Raw genomic sequence first — 18495 nt, 5'->3', positions numbered from 1 at the left:
AGAGTTTTGTCCTGCTCCTACACTCCAGTTTATCTGGCACACATCAATCAATCAATCAATTTTATTTATATAGCGCCAAATCACAACAAACAGTTGCCCCAAGGCGCTTTATATTGTAAGGCAAAGCCATACAATAATTACGGAAAAACCCAACGGTCAAAACGACCCCCTGTGAGCAAGCACTTGGCGACAGTGGGAAGGAAAAACTCCCTTTTAACAGGAAGAAACCTCCAGCAGAACCAGGCTCAGGGAGGGGCAGTCTTCTGGTTAGGGACTGAGAGAGAGAACCAGGAAAAAGACATGCTGTGGAGGGGAGCAGAGATCAATCAGTAATGATTAAATGCAGAGTGGTGCATACAGAGCAAAAAGAGAAAGAAACACTCAGTGCATCATGGGAACCCCCCAGCAGTCTAAGTCTATAGCAGCATAACTAAGGGATGGTTCAGGGTCACCTGATCCAGCCCTAACTATAAGCTTTAGCAAAAAGGAAAGTTTTAAGCCTAATCTTAAAAGTAGAGAGGGTGTCTGTCTCCCTGATCTGAATTGGGAGCTGGTTTAACAGGAGAGGAGCCTGAAAGCTGAAGGCTCTGCCTCCCATTCTACTCTTACAAACCCTAGGAACTACAAGTAAGCCTGCAGTGTGAGAGCGAAGCGCTCTATTGGGGTGATATGGTACTATGAGGTCCCTAAGATAAGATGGGACCTGATTATTCAAAACCTTATAAATAAGAAGAAGAATTTTAAATTCTATTCTAGAATTAACAGGAAGCCAATGAAGAGAGGCCAATATGGGTGAAATATGCTCTCTCCTTCTAGTCCCTGTCAGTACTCTAGCTGCAGTATTTTGAATTAACTGAAGGCTTTTCAGGGAACTTTTAGCACAACCTGATAATAATGAATTACAATAGTCCAGCCTAGAGGAAATAAATGCATGAATTAGTTTTTCAGCATCACTCTGAGACAAGACCTTTCTAATTTTAGAGATATTGTGCAAATGCAAAAAAGCAGTCCTACATATTTGTTTAATATGCGCATTGAATAACATATCCTGATCAAAAATGACTCCAAGATTTCTCACAGTATTACTAGAGGTCAGGGTAATGCCATCCAGAGTAAGGATCTGGTTAGACACCATGTTTCTAAGATTTGTGGGGCCAAGTACAATAGCTTCAGTTTTATCTGAGTTTAAAAGCAGGAAATTAGAGGTCATCCATGTCTGTAACCTGTCTGTAAGACAATCCTGCAGTTTAGCTAATTGGTGTGTGTCCTCTGGCTTCATGGATAGATAAAGCTGGGTATCATCTGCGTAACAATAAAAATTTAAGCAATGCTGTCTAATAATACTGCCTAAGGGAAGCATGTATAAAGTGAATAAAATTGGTCCTAGCACAGAACCTTGTGGAACTCCATAATTAACCTTAGTCTGTGAAGAAGATTCCCCATTTACATGAACAAATTGTAATCTATTAGATAAATATGATTCAAACCACCGCAGCGCAGTGCCTTTAATACCTATGGCATGCTCTAATCTCTGTAATAAAATTTTATGGTCAACAGTATCAAAAGCAGCACTGAGGTCTAACAGGACAAGCTAAGATAGCTGGGTCAAGTGATGGCTTTTTAAGTAGTGGTTTAATTACTGCCACCTTAAAAGCCTGTGGTACATAGCCAACTAATAAAGATAGATTGATCATATTTAAGATCGAAGCATTAATTAATGGTAGGGCTTCCTTGAGCAGCCTGGTAGGAATGGGGTCTAATAGACATGTTGATGGTTTGGAGGAAGTAACTAATGAAAATAACTCAGAACAATCGGAGAGAAAGAGTCTAACAAAATACCGGCATCACTGAAAGCAGCCAAAGAGAACGATATGTCTTTGGGATGGTTATGAGTAATTTTTTCTCTAATAGTTGAAATTTTATTAGCAAAGAAAGTCATGAAGTCATTACTAGTTAAAGTTAAAGGAATACTTGGCTCAATAGAGCTCTGACTCTTTGTCAGCCTGGCTACAGTGCTGAAAAGAAACCTGGGGTCTTATTTTCTTCAATTAGTGATGAGTAGTAAGATGTCCTAGCTTTACGGAGGGCTTTTTTATAGAGCAACAGACTCTTTTTCCAGGCTAAGTGAAGATCTTCTAAATTAGTGAGACACCTTTTCCTCTCCAACTTACGGGTTATCTGCTTTAAGCTGCGAGTTTGTGAGTTATACCACGGAGTCAGGCACTTCTGATTTAAGGCTCTCTTTCTCAGAGGAGCTACAGCATCCAAAGTTGTCCTCAATGAGGATATAATACTATTGACGAGATAATCTATCTCACTCACAGAGTTTAGGTAGCTACTCTGCCCTGTATTGGTATATGGTATTGGAGAACATAAAGAAGGAATCATATCCTTAAACCTAGTTACAGCGCTTTCTGAAAGACTTCTAGTGTAATGAAACTTATTCCCCACTGCTGGTTAGTCCATCAGAGTGAATGTAAATGTTATTAAGAAATGATCAGACAGAAGGGGGTTTTCAGGGAATACTGTTAAGTCTTCAATTTCCATACCATAAGTCAGAACAAGATCTAAGATATGATTAAAGTGGTGGGTGGACTCATTTACATTTTGAGCAAAGCCAATTGAGTCTAATAATAGATTAAATGCAGTGTTGAGACTGTCATTCTCAGCATCTGTGTGGATGTTAAAATCGCCCACTATAATTATCTTATCTGAGCTAAGCACTAAGTCAGACAAAAGGTCTGAAAATTCACAGAGAAACTCACAGTAACGACCAGGTGGACGATAGATAACAAATAAAACTGTTTTTTTGGGACTTCCAATTTGGATGGACAAGACTAAGAGTCAAGCTTTCAAATGAATTAAAGCTCTGTCTGGGTTTTTGATTAATTAATAAGCTGGAGTGGAAGATTGCTGCTAATCAGAGCAGGGTGTTCACAAATCCTTTTAAGACCAGGGTGTCCACAAATCCTTTTAAGTCTTAAAAAAACATACTCTGGGTCCGTTCACACAATGATGTGCAGTGGCCAACGTAGCAGATTCTCAAAAATCTCTGAAACGCTGGAGAAGGCTTTGCTTAATAGCAGTGTTTTCAGAGCTTAATTTCACTGTGTTGTGAAATGTCAGGAAGGAGTGTGGAAATTTTGTATTTATTTCATATTACTTTGTTTTTAATGTTTTCTGATGTAATCTTTGAAGGCCTTAAGCTTTACTTGCTAAATCCCAAAGAACAAATTTTACACAATAATTGCACCAAACACGGCCTTAAATTACTTTATGTAGCTCCTAAATAGGTCCTTGATATTTGATTGGTGATTGTATGTCATGTGGCATTGATGTCACTTTTCGCTTCATCGAACAACTCCTATTGACGCGTGGAAGCTAAATCCTGTACGCCACAAGACGATTAGAAGCTTACACAGTCGGGGATGCCTTTAGCGGCCGTAGAAGCGCGGTCAGACAAAAAATCAGAGGTGTTCCCAAAGTGAGTTTTTATGTGGGCTTCCACACGTTCCACTTTGGATCTCAGCGTCTCTTGCTGAGCTCGGGGGCGCCAGCAGCTCACCTGCTGGCCGACACGGAGCCGTCTCTGCCTCGCAGCTTTTGGCTTCCTTGAAGAATCACCTGTCCAATTTAAAGTAAAATGTCAAATGTCAAGGCTCTGTTTAGATGTCATATAAAACAAATGACTGCTTTCCCCTTTGTGTATCCAAATATCCGACCATCGGTAAGGGGTTCATTTTACTGTTTTCATCCTGCTGTAGTTTTACATCATCAAGGAGAACCGGGGCAACGAGGGCACGTGTGTGGGTGTTTCCCGATGGCCCGTACACGACTTCAACCACCGCACCACTTCGGACATGTGGCTGTACCGAGCGTACAGCGGCAACCTCTATCACAACGGGGAGCAAACGCTGACGCTGAGCAGCTTTACTCAGGGAGACTTCATCACCTGTGTCCTCGACATGGAGGCCAGGACCATCTCCTTCGGCCGCAACGGAGAAGTAAGAGGCCATTTAGTTCTTTTTTTTGTTTGTTTGTTTGTTTTTTTGGGCGAAGTATCAATCAATCAATCAATCAATTTTTTTATATAGCACCAAATCACAACAAACAGTTGCCCCAAGGCGCTTTATATTGTAAGGCAAGGCCATACAATAATTATGTAAAACCCCAACGGTCAAAACGACCCCCTGTGAGCAAGCACTTGGCTACAGTGGGAAGGAAAAACTCCCTTTTAACAGGAAGAAACCTCCAGCAGAACCAGGCTCAGGGAGGGGCAGTCTTCTGCTGGGACTGGTTGGGGCTGAGGGAGAGAACCAGGAAAAAGACATGCTGTGGAGGGGAGCAGAGATCGATCACTAATGATTAAATGCAGAGTGGTGCATACAGAGCAAAAAGAGAAAGAAACAGTGCATCATGGGAACCCCCCAGCAGTCTACGTCTATAGCAGCATAACTAAGGGATGGTTCAGGGTCACCTGATCCAGCCCTAACTATAAGCTTTAGCAAAAAGGAAAGTTTTAAGCCTAATCTTAAAAGTAGAGAGGGTGTCTGTCTCCCTGATCTGAATTGGGAGCTGGTTCCACAGGAGAGGAGCCTGAAAGCTGAAGGCTCTGCCTCCCATTCTACTCTTACAAACCCTAGGAACTACAAGTAAGCCTGCAGTCTGAGAGCGAAGCGCTCTATTGGGGTGATATGGTACTACGAGGTCCCTAAGATAAGATGGGACCTGATTATTCAAAACCTTATAAGTAAGAAGAAGAATTTTAAATTCTATTCTAGAATTAACAGGAAGCCAATGAAGAGAGGCCAATATGGGTGACATGCTCACTCCTTCTAGTCCCCGTCAGTACTCTAGCTGCAGCATTTTGAATTAACTGAAGGCTTTTTAGGGAACTTTTAGGACAACCTGATAATAATGAATTACAATAGTCCAGCCTAGAGGAAATAAATGCATGAATTAGTTTTTCAGCATCACTCTGAGACAAGACCTTTCTGATTTTAGAGATATTGCGTAAATGCAAAAAAGCAGTCCTACATATTTGTTTAATATGCGCTTTGAATGACATATCCTGATCAAAAATGACTCCAAGATTTCTCACAGTATTACTAGAGGTCAGGGTAATGCCATCCAGAGTAAGGATCTGGTTAGACACCATGTTTCTAAGATTTGTGGGGCCAAGTACAATAACTTCAGTTTTATCTGAGTTTAAAAGCAGGAAATAAGAGGTCATCCATGTCTTTATGTCTGTAAGACAATCCTGCAGTTTAGCTAATTGGTGTGTGTCCTCTGGCTTCATGGATAGATAAAGCTGGGTATCATCTGCGTAACAATGAAAATTTAAGCAATACCGTCTAATAATACTGCCTAAGGGAAGCATGTATAAAGTGAATAAAATTGGTCCTAGCACAGAACCTTGTGGAACTCCATAATTAACTTTAGTCTGTGAAGAAGATTCCCCATTTACATGAACAAATTGTAATCTATTAGACAAATATGATTCAAACCACTGCAGCGCAGTGCCTTTAATACCTATGGCATGTCCATAGGTATTAAAGGCAGCTTTAATTAGGCCGTTAAACAACACAAACGTGTTAATCTCGTTATGTGGCAGCAGCTCATCTGGAACATCAGCTGTTGGTTACAGATGATTGATGGCTCTGGACGAGTGGTGCACTTCTTGGGTTTTTATAGTTGCTCCTATACTCAACAAAAATATAAACGCAACACTTTTGGTTTTGCTCCCATTTTGTATGAGATTAACTCAACGATCTAAAACTTTTTCCACATACACAATATCACCATTTCCCTCAAATACTGTACACAAACCAGTCTAAATCTGTGATAGTGAGCACTTCTCCTTTGCTGAGATAATCCATCCCACCTCACAGGTGTGCCATATCAAGATGCTGATTAGACACCATGATTAGTGCACAGGTGTGCCTTAGACTGCCCACAATAAAAGGCCACTCTGAAAGGTGCAGTTTTGTTTTATTGGGGGGGGGATACCAGTCAGTATCTGGTGTGACCACCATTTGCCTCATGCAGTGCAACACATCTCCTTCGCATCATCCTTGAAGAGAACACCTCTCCAAAGTGCCAAACAGCAGCGAATGTGAGCATTTGCCCACTCAAATCGGTTACGACGACGAACTGGAGTCAGGTCGAGACCCCGATGAGGACGACGAGCATGCAGATGAGCTTCCCTGAGACAGTTTCTGACAGTTTGTGCAGAAATTCTTTGGTTATGCAAACCGATTGTTCCAGCAGCTGTCCGAGTGGCTGGTCTCAGACGATCTTGGAGGTGAACATGCTGGATGTGGAGGTCCTGGGCTGGTGTGGTTACACGTGGTCTGCGGTTGTGAGGCTGGTTGGATGTACTGCCAAATTCTCTGAAACGCCTTTGGAGACGGCTTATGGTAGAGAAATGAACATTCAATACACGAGCAACATTTCTGGTTGACATTCCTGCTGTCAGCATGCCAATTGCACGCTCCCTCAAATCTTGCGACATCTGTGGCATTGTGCTGTGTGATAAAACTGCACCTTTCAGAGTGGCCTTTTATTGTGGGCAGTCTAAGGCACACCTGTGCACTAATCATGGTGTCTAATCAGCATCTTGATATGGCACACCTGTGAGGTGGGATGGATTATCTCAGCAAAGGAGAAGTGCTCACTATCACAGATTTAGACTGGTTTGTGCACAGTATTTGAGAGAAATGGTGATATTGTATATGTGGAAAAAGTTTTAGATCTTTGAGTTCATCTCATACAAAATGGGAGCAAAACCAAAAGTGTTGCGTTTATATTTTTGTTGAGTGTATATGTCAGTGCGTGCACAATAAAAAAAGGCAAGATGTTAAGTTTACCAATAAAACTTCCACAGGAGCCCAAACTGGCCTTCGAGGACGTGGATGCCACAGAGCTCTACCCCTCTGTGATGTTCTACAGCAGCAACCCAGGAGAGAAGGTAAGATGACACGAACGTTCAGCAAAAACTGAATAGTCCCTCTGCTGGTGTAGTCGCTTGATTAAGAATTTTAATTACAGTCAAGGATATGATGTTTTCTGGTCTTCAATGATATCACTCTCAAAGACTGATGTGGCTGACTGACCTGGAACATGAATTGTTGGACAGAACGGTTTATTCATATTTTATAACTTGCCATAGTGTCCCACTTAGTGAAAGCTTTGAGAAAACTTCAGGCTGCTGAAACAGTTCTGTTTAAAGGGGCCTGTTCCATTATAGGGATATTTATTAACTGTATTTTTCACAGGATGTTTGGGAGGCCCTGCGACATATACTCGTGTGCAACTTGTATACCAAAGAAATCATCAGTTTGTTCTTCATAATAATAATTGTAGCGAGTTATAAAAGACTTTCACAGGAATCAAAGCACTAAACAAAATAAACTTTGATAATAAAAGTATAAATGCCAGTAATAAAGAAGCACGCTACAACAGTGCACAAAAATACAAAACTAATGAGCTGATTATACAGAAAATGGTGCAACTTATATATGGGTTTTATGTATGCATTTTTTTAAACGGGTCTGACTTATACTCCGGAAAATATGGGTATACATTAAATACAGTCTTTTCTCCTGGAAACATAATGATGTCTGCCAGTATTCAGTTCTGGAAACATTTCTATTGTCCTGCACACTAGTATTTATAAAGTTAAACAGGCACAAGCAGAATATGCAGTGTATACATAGGACGTCCGCCCCCTGGAGGCAGTATGGCAGCAGTGCACACACAAATGAGATCAGCAGGGATAAAGCTGTAAATTTGGTGCAATTTAAATATTTATTTGTAGTTCATACCGTGCAATAAAAAGAAAAAAAGAACTGTTAACTGTTGTTAGCGTGATCATTTGTACATGTTCAGCCAAGCCCTTGGACATTATATAAATAAGGGCAGCACAATGTAATCATTATTCATTAGCCTGCTGACAACCACAACTCATAAATACGTACATCAAATAAATATCCAGATTGGATCGTGTACTCACACTTCTGCACAGCTTTAGCTCCGCCTCTAAGCGTGACTCTAGTTCCAGTGGTGGGCACAGTTCTGCTACTCTGCTAACCGCTAACTAGTGAGGCTAACTTTTTGTTAGCAGATTGGCTTTTCAGCGAACTTCGAAAACCATCAACGGACCAGTTAGCTTCTGCTACATTTAGTTCCACCAATTTTAAGTGCGCTAATGTTTTTTTTTTTTCCTGACGTAGTGAGTAAAGCAGAACAGTGAAAAACATTTGTAAACCCTGAAATCACACGTTAGTTCCTGTCTGTTACATGTTTTGCAGCAGTCAGGCAGCTGTGAGGAGCTGAGCTCAACTCTACCCCAGCAGAAGGGGCCTGGCTACCAGGCTGCTACAAAAAAAGTCATTTACATTCAACATACAGTGCCCTAGACGCGTGGCAGAAGAGATCAAAAGCAAAACAGTTTTGACTTATGGTTTGATTTATAAACCCTTTTTTTTACAAATGAAAAAAAAAAAAGACATATTTACAAATACACATTTATTTGTAAAAACCAACACACATATTTAGGTAACGTATGTGTTGGTTTTTTACAAATAAACAAACCAACCAACCAGTGATGAGGGGAGGCTCATTTTCCCATAATGCCTTTTGGCATCTGTGTATGTTAATGCTCAAACTTTCAGAAGTAGCGCATTATTTTAAAACTATAAGATATGTGCGATTTATAGTTATATATGCGATTTTATAGTTTGGTTTATAAATCAAATCATCAATCAAGTCAAAACTGCCTTCCTTTTAATGTCTTCAGCCACCCATCCGTGCTGTTCCATGTTGAAAGTAAATGACTTTTCTTTACAGCAGCGGGCAGGGCGGTCAAAGACAGAAGCTCTGACTCGTTCGTGTTGAGTTTGTGATCGCCTTTGGTTTTACTCAGAAGCATTGATGGTGCTTAAACTCAAAACTGGCATGCCAGTAGCTGACAGCGTACCGGAGTCAATACTAAAAGTTAGCTGTAGCTTCTGCAAAATTTTTTAGTGGTTTATCAGTTTGGCGTTATATAAGTTAACTTTTCAGTTAACGGATTAGTGCTTATCGAAGCTAACTTTTTGGTTAGCTGTGCCCACCACTGTCTAGTTCTATTTCATTCTTCCTGACTGCTGGACTTTTTTTTCCTTTCTTATAAATCTTCCAGTTTGTGTCTTTCAGTGTCTGTCTTGGCTGAAAGCTTTCCTGCACGATTGTACCATTGTACTGTTATCGTAACACACGTTTTGGTTGTGTTTACAAAAGAGTAAAAGCACAACAGTGTGTAAAACATGATAATAAGAGACACTAGGCCCATATGGCCATGTGGTTAGACTGCCAAATTGAATGGACAGCTGGAGGAAAAAGCATGTTGTAGGAAGTGATTTAAACAATTTTCAAGTCACAACTTTCTCCACGTAAGACTAGATCATGTGATCTCTCTCTCTCGATAGATAGATAGATAGATAGATAGATAGATATAAAATCAGATAAAACTCAACAACAGTGGTATGAATTTAAATGTTCTCTGAAGCAAAAAGTAGTAATGAAACGTGTATTAACTTGTTGAACCAACAGACATTCAGACATTTAATGTTCCAAAAAAAAGTAGAAAAGGGGGTGTTTACAGTAATAGTAGCATCTGCTGTTGACGCTACAAACTCAAAACTATTATGTTCAAACTGCTTTTTTAGCAATCCTGTGAATCACTAAACTAGTATTTAGTTGTATAACCACAGTTTTTCATGATTTCTTCACATCTGCGAGGCATGGAGTCAACCAACTTGTGGCACCTTTCAGCTGTTATTCCACTCCAAGATTCTTTAACAACATTCCACAATTCATTCACATTTCTTGGTTTTGCTTCAGAACCGCTTTTTTGATGTCACACCACAAGTTCTCAATTGGATTTAGGTTCGGGGATTGGGCAGGCCACTCCAAAACATTAATTTTGTTGGTTTGGAACCAAGATTTTGCTGGTTTACTAGTGTGCTTGGGGTCATTGTCTTGTTGAAACACCCATTTCAAGGGCATGTCCTCTTCAACATGAGGCAACATGACTTCAAGTATTTTGACATATCCAAACTGATCCATGATACCTGGTATGTGATATATAGGCCCAACACCATAGTAGGAGAAACATGCCCATATCATGATGCTTGCACCACCATGCTTCACTGTCTTCACTGTGAACTGTGGTTTGAATTCAGAGTTTGGGGGTCATCTCACAAACTGTCTGCGGCCCTTGGACCCAAAAAGAACACGTTTACTCTCATCAGTCCACAAAATATTCCTCCATTTCTCTTTAGGCCAGTTGATTTGTTCTTTGGCAAATTGTAACCTCTTCTGCACGTCTTTCATTTAACAGAGGGACTTTGCGGGGGATTCTTGCAAATAAATTAGCGTCACACAGGTGTTTTCTAACTGTCACAGCACTTACAGGTAACTCCAGACTGTCTTTGATCATCCTGGAGCTGATCAGTGGGTGAGCCTTTGCCATTCTGGTTATTCTTCTATCCATTTTGATGGTTGTTTTCCGTTTTCTTCCACGCGTCTGTTTTTTTTTTTTTTTTTTTTGTCCATTTTAAAGCATTGGAGATCATTGTAGATGAACAGCCTATAATTCTTTGCACCTGCGTATAAGTTTTCCCTTCTCCAGCCAACTTTTTAATCAAATTCGCTGTTCTTCTGAACAATGTCTTGAACGTCCCATTTTCCTCAGGTTTTCAAAGAGAAAAGCATGTTCAACAGGTGCTGGCTTCATCCTTAAATAGGGGACACCTGATTCACACTTGTTTGTTTCACAAAATTGATGAACTCACTGACTGAATGCCACACTTTTGTGAACACCCTCTTTTCTACTTTTTTTTACTAATAGCCCAATTTCATAGCCTTAAGAGTGTGCATATCATGAATGCTTGGTCTTGTTGGATTTGTGAGAGTCTACTGAATCTACTGGTACCTTGTTTCCCATGTAACAATAACAAATATACTCAAAACCTGGATTAATCTTTTTAGTCACATAGCACTACTATTATTCTGAACACTACTGTACTATATAGTGTGTATTACATGGAAAACCATAAAAAACATTGGGACTTTTGCTTTTGTCCAATGAGTATGAATATCTGATTTATACAGTGGCTGTTTAGGCGAGTTTTACTGTAATCATTTCTTTGTATAACACAGAAAATCATTTATAAGAGTGACTAACATGCCACTTATGTTTGAATGGCACCAGGTTAAAATCTGTGACATGCAGATGCGTGGCACGCCCCGAGACCTGTTACCCGGTGATCCAGTATGCAGCCCCATGGCCACAGTCCTGGCTGAGGCCACCACGCACCTTATTCGAATCTTGCATCGCACTGACCGCTGGACCCACCGCATTAACAAGACCATGATCGAACGACTCCACAAGATCAAGCCTTGCTTCAGAGAGTCGGCCAGTGGGTCTGGCAGCAGCGGAGGCCAGAGGCTGAAAAAGAGTCGTTCGGTACAGAGCCGAGAGGAGCACGATACACAGAGAGAGAGCCAAGACACGCCCACAAGGACAGAGGAAGAGCGAGGTCGCCACGGACGGCAGCACGGTTTGGGAGAGCTGTCTGAGCACCACCTGAGAACTCTGTGCACAGAGGTGTGGCCGGTTCTGGCGGTGATTGGTGGAGTGGACACAGGCCTCCGGGTTGGCGGGCAATGTGTGCACAAGCAGACTGGGCGGCACGCTACTTTACTTGGCATCTTGAAGGAAGGGAGCACCTCAGCCAAAGTGCAGTGGGACGAGGCTGAAATTACCATCAGGTACCAAGTGAAAACTCTGGCCTTTTTTTATTTTTAGTAATTGATCTTTCAGTAGATGTTATATGCTGTCACTGAACACTTGAGTCAGTCAGTCTGCTGTATTTAGTCCTTGAGCCAGAAGGCAGTTTTGACCTAGTCAGTATCTCTTAAGAGGACTAGATGACACTTGGAACTGTTAGGAAGTTAAAATGTAAAAACCGTAAAAATGGTGACAAAGGTCAGTTTCCATTTGTATGAATTGTGGTCAGAAAGTTAAAGTTGCAACAATTTTGATAAAATGTGATGTGAATTATTGGTGCAGCCAGTAGGATTAATAAGTGGAATAGTTTTTATTGTGTTGAATGCTTCAAAGTAAAGGTCAAAGAAGGCCAAACTTTCATGGGATTCTGTGATATGTCATATTTTACCCCTTAATGTGAAAACTAACACCCCGTTTACACCGAGTCCACAACCGAGTTGTGATCGAAAAACAGCCTGTGCTCACGGTCACTCTCACTAACTCCCACTGAGGTTGCAGGCTGATCACAGTGGGGTCTCCATGGTCGGAAGAAAGATCCCTCTTGGTTGCCATCCATTGGTCTCCACTGATCGTGGATACTGACATATTTTTCACTCGCACACTTCAATTGCAATGCGAGCTTATTGTAAACGCAAGTAACATATCACAATGGAGACCAGCCAAGACTTGTGAGAGTTGTCGTGATCTTCTAGGTCTTAAACAGGTCCCAGGCTGGTGTAAACGGGGCATAAGCATGACAAATGATGCAAACGATCCCCTTTAAAGTCATATTAACTCAATGAAGCTGACCTTTGTCACCATTTTTTCTGTTTTACTCCGTAACTTCATAATGTTCAGCCATAGATAGTTAAAGATATCTTACTGATCAAATGAATTGTGGTATACTTTTCAGTATGATTGGAGCATTTTTTAATGTTAACACCTGTGTCACCTGGCTCTTTCTACCACCCTTGGATGGCCACCGCCATGGTATAGTAAGGCTGGATCCTAAGCGTTAGTGATCCTAATTAATATCCTTATCCTTGGCGTTAGTCATCCTACTTAATATACATGTCTAGATGTTTAAACTACAGCAAGTGGACTTCTTCTTGGTCTTCAAGGTGTTTCACCACTCATCCAAGTGACCTCTTCAATTTTAAAGAAACTTAGATTGAAGAGGTCACTTTAGTGCTGAAACATCTTGAAGACCAAGAAGAAGTCCATTTACTGTGAACATCTAGGTGTCTTCTTCTTGGATGACTTAGAACTTTTACCTTGCATGATGGGTAGTGATGTGGGATTAATCCTAATCCAATCCTTCTGAGTGGGCAAAATCATGCTTTGTGAGCTGTGTCGTGACTTTACGCTGTTCTATTTTGTGAATTGTCGTAGCTTTACGCGGTTCTATTTTGTGAACTGTCATGGCTTTATGCGGCTCTACTTTGTGAGCTGTGTTGTGGCTTTGGCGCCACTCTTCTTTGTGAACTGTGTTGTGGTTTTGGTACCGCTCTACTTTGTGAGCTGTGCTGTGGCTTTGCCCAGCTCTACTTTGTGAGCTGTGTCGTGGCTTTATGCAGCTCTATTTTGTGAACTGTGTTGTGGCTTTACGCGGCTCCACTTTGTGAGCTGTGTTGTGGCTTTGGCACCACTCTTTGTGAACTGTGTTGTGGTTTTGCATAGCCGCTCTACTTTGTGAACTGTGTTGTGGCTTTGGCGCCGCTCCACTTTGTGAACTGTGTTGTGGTTTTGGCTCCGCTCTACTTTGTGAACTGTTGTGGTTTTGTCGCCGCCCTACTTTGTGAACTGTTGTGGTTTTGGTGCCGCTCTGCTTTATGAACTGTCGTGGTTTTGGCGCCTCTCTTTGTGAACTGTGTTGTGGTTTTGCATAGCCGCTCTACTTTGTGAACTGTGTTGTGGTTTTGGCTCCGCTCTACTTTGTGAACTGTGTTATGGTTTTGCGTGGCTCTACTTTGTGAACTGTTGTGGTTTTGCGTGGCTCTACTTTGTGAACTGTGTTGTGGTTTTGCGTGGCTCTACTTTGTGAGCTGTGTTGTGGTTTTGGCGCTGCTCTACTGTCTGAACTGTGTTGTGGTTTTGGCACCGCTCTACTTTATGAACTGTGTCGTTTTGCATGCCTCTACTTTGTGAGCTGTGTTGTGGCTTTGGTGCCACTCTTCTTTGTGAACTGTGTCGTGGGTTTGGCGCCTCTCTACTTTGTGAGCTGTGTTGTGGTTTTGGTGCCGCTCTACTGTCTGAGCTGTGTTGTGGTTTTGGTGCCGCTCTACTGTCTGAGCTGTGTTGTGGTTTTGGCGCCGCTCTACTGTCTGAACTGTGTCGTGGTTTTGCGTGCCTCTACTTTGTGAGCTGTGTTGTGGCTTTGGCGCCTCTCTTCTTTGTGAACTGTATTGTGGTTTTGTGCGGCTCTACTTTGTGAACTGTGTTGTGGTTTTGGCACCGCTGTACTTTGTGAGCTGTGTTGTGGCTTTACGCAGCTCTATTTTGTGAGCTGTGTTGTGGCTTTATGCGGCTCCACTTTGTGAACTGTGTTGTGGTTTTGCGTGGCTCTACTTTGTGAGCTGTGTTGTGGTTTTCGCACTGCTCTACTTTGTGAGCTGTGTTGTAGTTTTAGCGCTGCTCTACTTTCTGAGCTGTGTTGTGGTTTTGGCGCGGCTCAACTTTGTGAACTGTGTTGTGGTTTTGGCACCGCTCAACTTTGTGAACTGTGTTGTGGTTTTGGCACCGCTCTACTGTCTGAACTGTGTTGTGGTTTTGGTGCTGCTCTACTGTCTGAACTGTGTTGTGGTTTTGGTGCTGCTCTACTGTCTGAACTGTGTTGTGGTTTTGGCGCCGCTCTACTGTCTGAACTGTGTTGTGGTTTTGGCGCCGCTCTACTGTCTGAACTGTGTCGTGGTTTTGCGTGCCTCTACTTTGTGAGCTGTGTTGTGGCTTTGGCGCCACTCTTCTTTGTGAACTGTGTTATAGTTTTGGCGCCTCTCTTCTTTGTGAACTGTGTTGTGGTATTGCGTGGCTTTACTTTGTGAGCTGTGTTGTGGCTTTGGCACCGCTCTTCTTTGTGAACTGTGTTGTGGTTTTGCATAGTCGCTCTACTTTGTGAACTGTGTTGTGGCTTTGGCGCCGCTCTACTTTGTGAACTGTGTTGTGGCTTTGGCGCCGCTCTACTTTGTGAACTGTGTTGTGGCTTTGGCGCTGCTCTACTTTGTGAACTGTGTCGTGGTTATGGTTCATCTCTACTTTGTGAACTGTGTCGTGGTTATGGTGCATCTCTACTTTGTGAACTGTGTCGTGGTTTTGCGTGGCTCTACTTTGTGAACTGTGTCGTGGCTTTGGCGCCGCTCTACTTTGTGAACTGTGTTGTGGCTTTGGTGCCGCTCTACTTTGTGAACTGTGTTGTGGCCTTGGCGCCGCTCTACTTTGTGAACTGTCGTGGTTATGGCGCATCTCTACTTTGTGAACTGTCGTGGTTTTGCGTGGCTCTACTTTGTGAACTGTGTTGTGGTTTTGGCTCCGCTCTACTTTGTGAACTGTCATTGTTTTGCATGCCTCTACTTTGTGAGCTGTGTTGTGGCTTTGGCGCCACTCTTCTTTGTGAACTTTGTTGTAGTTTTGCGCGGCTCTACTTTGGGAACTGTGTTGTAGTTTTGGCACCGCTCTACTTTGTGCACTGTGTTGTAGGTTTGGCACGGCTCTACTTTGTAAGCTGTGTTGTGGCTTTACGCGGCTCTACTTTATGAACTGTGTTGTGACTTTGCGCAGCTCTACTTTGTGAGCTATGTCGTGGCTTTATGCGGCTCTATTTTGTGAGCTGTGTTGTGGATTTACGCAGCTCTACTTTGTGCACTGTTATGGTTTTGGCGACGCTCTACTTTGAGCTGTGTTGTGGCTTTACGTGGCTCTACTTTATGAACTGTGTCGTGGCTTTGCGCTAGAGCCTGACCGATATGGATTTTTTGAGGCTGATGCCGATAATGATATTTGGATGAAAAAAATACCGATAATCGATAAATCGGCTGATTTGCCGATAGCCGATAAATCAGCCGATATTATTATTATTTTTTTTTTAATCAATCAATCAATCAACTTTTTTCTTGTATAGCGCCAAATCACAACAAACAGTTGCCCCAAGGCGCTCCACATTGCAAGGCAAGGCCATACAATAATTATGAAACACAGTCTACGTCTAAAGCAACATAACCAAGGGATGGTCCAGGGTCACCCGATCCAGCCCTAACTATAAGCCTTAGCGAAAAGGAAAGTTTTAAGCCTAATCTTAATCTTAATGAATAAAATGTTCTTTTTTGGACCCTTAACAAAAAAGGTATGAGCTAAAAGCTGAAGCTTTGTCCTCATATTGATTATCTTTATAACAGAGAAGAATTTTCAAGTTCAAAAAATGCGATGTGCTGGTAGAATATTTTAACAATAAAACATGGACCCTGATATAACATGTGAGGAAACTATCATATAACAGTAAAATAAGTTTCTTTTCACAAGACCCTGTGGTATGTTTGTGCAATTTTCAAGAGCAGTAACAAAGAACTGTCTAGTTAGTACAAAAAAAATCTGTGCAAAGTTGCATTAATCTCGAAGGAAAAGATAAATAACATTACAAAAACAAAACAAACAAAAAAAAAACCTCAACTCTACAAAAGTTATTAAACAAATCTTGAAACATTCGCCCTTCATTTTTGGTCCCTTTGGGTGGAAACGATAGGACTGGCGGGAATTTTTTCATTATGTAAACATTATGTTAACAGAATGGAACGGAAGGGGGGCAGCTTTTGAAAAAAAAAATTTTGTTAAATTGTTTTTATTCAGTTATTAAATTGAACAGCAAAGAGAAAAAAGAAAGAAACACAGAACCCCTGGCCCAGGCAGAGGAACAAAAATAGTAATTGAAAAAGAAAATACATACGTCAATGCCCTAAATAAAACAAAAACAAGGATAACAGGATGCATCATCAAGATCGCTGCATATAACATACGGTGCCATTAGCACGGTGTCCCACATAAAAGTCATTGAGTAATCATGTCAAACCCAGGTGGGAGGGTCCCAGATGGCAGCAAACGTGGAACAATCCGTTCTGGAAAATCTCAGGTCCTCCATCTGTATAACAGATATCATATCCGTGATCCACCTCTTGAAAGATGGAGGAGTTGGTGATTTCCACTCATACAGGATGAGCCGTTTAGCGACTATCATGCCTAGCTTGAGAGACAGTTGTGTAGTTTTCGGAAAAGACTCATAGAGGCCTTGGAGCAGCCAAGAATAGCCAATTCAGCATCAGGGAGAGTGGAACACATATACGCCTTTTCATACCAATCACAAATCTTGGACCAGAATACTGTCAGAGAAGGGCAAGACCAAAATGCATGAGACGATGTACTCTGACACTTTGCATCTGTCACACAGTGGGGAAACAGATTTTATGCAGCCTGACCTTTGAGTAATGAAGATGATGAACCACTTTTAACTGAATTAGGTGATGTCTGCTGTTAACAGAACAAGACTTTACTGTACCTAGGCTGTTCTCCCATACTTTGTCGGAAATGCAGATGCCAAGTTCTGTTGACCAGGTGTCTTTAATTTTACTACTAGATATCGGTTCACACTCTTCAAAAACATTTACAAATTTGGACACTAAATGCTTAGAATCTAGCGGCAGCACGGTGGATTAGTGGTTAGCACTGTTGCCTCACAGCAAGAAGGTCATGGGTTCAATTCCTGTGGCCTTTCTGTGTGGAGTTTGCATGTTCTCCCCGTGTTTGCGTGGGTTTCCTCCGGGTGCTCCGGTTTCCTCCCACATCCAAAGACATGCGGGTTAGGTGGATTGGAATCTTTAAATTGTCCGTAGTTGTGTGTGTGGGTGTGTCTGTGTTTGTTTATCTGTTTGTGGCCCTGCGACAGACTGGCATCCTGTCCTGGGTGTACCCCGCCTCGTGCTCTATGGCTGCTGCTCTATGGCTGCTCTAATGTCATATACCAACACAGAGCAGAGTAGCTACCTAAACTCTGTAAGGGAGTTAGAGTATCTCGTCAATAGTTTTACATCCTCATTGAAGACAACTTTGGATGCTGTAGCTCCTCTGAAAAAGAGAGCTTTAAATCAGAAGTGTCTGACTCCGTGGTATAACTCACAAACTCGTAGCTTAAAGCAGATAACCCGTAAGTTGGAGAGGAAATGGCGTCTCACTAATTTAGAAGATCTTCACTTAGCCTGGAAAAAGAGTTTGTTGCTCTATAAAAAAGCCCTCCGTAAAGCTAGGACATCTTTCTACTCATCACTAATTGAAGAAAATAAGAACAACCCCAGGTTTCTTTTCAGCACTGTAGCCAGGCTGACAAAGAGTCAGAGCTCTATTGAGCTGAGCATTCCATTAACTTTAACTAGTAATGACTTCATGACTTTCTTTGCTAACAAAATTTTGACTATTAGAGAAAAAATTACTCATAAACATCCCAAAGATGTATCGTTATCTTTGGCTGCTTTCAGTGATGCCGGTATTTGGTTAGACTCTTTCTCTCCGATTGTTCTGTCTGAGTTATTTTCATTAGTTACTTCATCCAAACCATCAACATGTTTATTAGACCCCATTCCTGCCAGGCTGCTCAAGGAAGTCCTACCATTATTTAATGCTTCAATCTTAAATATACTCAACAA

At 41.7% G+C, this 18495-nt stretch overlaps 1 protein-coding gene across 1 annotated transcript in view; it reads left to right on the top strand.

The window, feature by feature from the left end:
* herc1 (HECT and RLD domain containing E3 ubiquitin protein ligase family member 1) overlaps nt 1-18495 on the top strand; it is a 155674-nt gene that overhangs the window by 52054 nt on the left and 85125 nt on the right. Inside the window, 3 exon segments of the mRNA XM_034160392.1 lie at nt 3765-4004; nt 6887-6970; nt 11258-11817. Of these exon segments, the coding sequence (XP_034016283.1) occupies nt 3765-4004; nt 6887-6970; nt 11258-11817 (884 nt within the window).

Source organism: Thalassophryne amazonica, chromosome 2 (genome assembly GCF_902500255.1).
Source record: "Thalassophryne amazonica chromosome 2, fThaAma1.1, whole genome shotgun sequence".
Taxonomy (NCBI): Eukaryota; Metazoa; Chordata; class Actinopteri; order Batrachoidiformes; family Batrachoididae; genus Thalassophryne; species Thalassophryne amazonica.
Note: the sequence above shows the minus strand (reverse complement) of the source record. Positions and strands in the feature narration are given on the sequence as shown.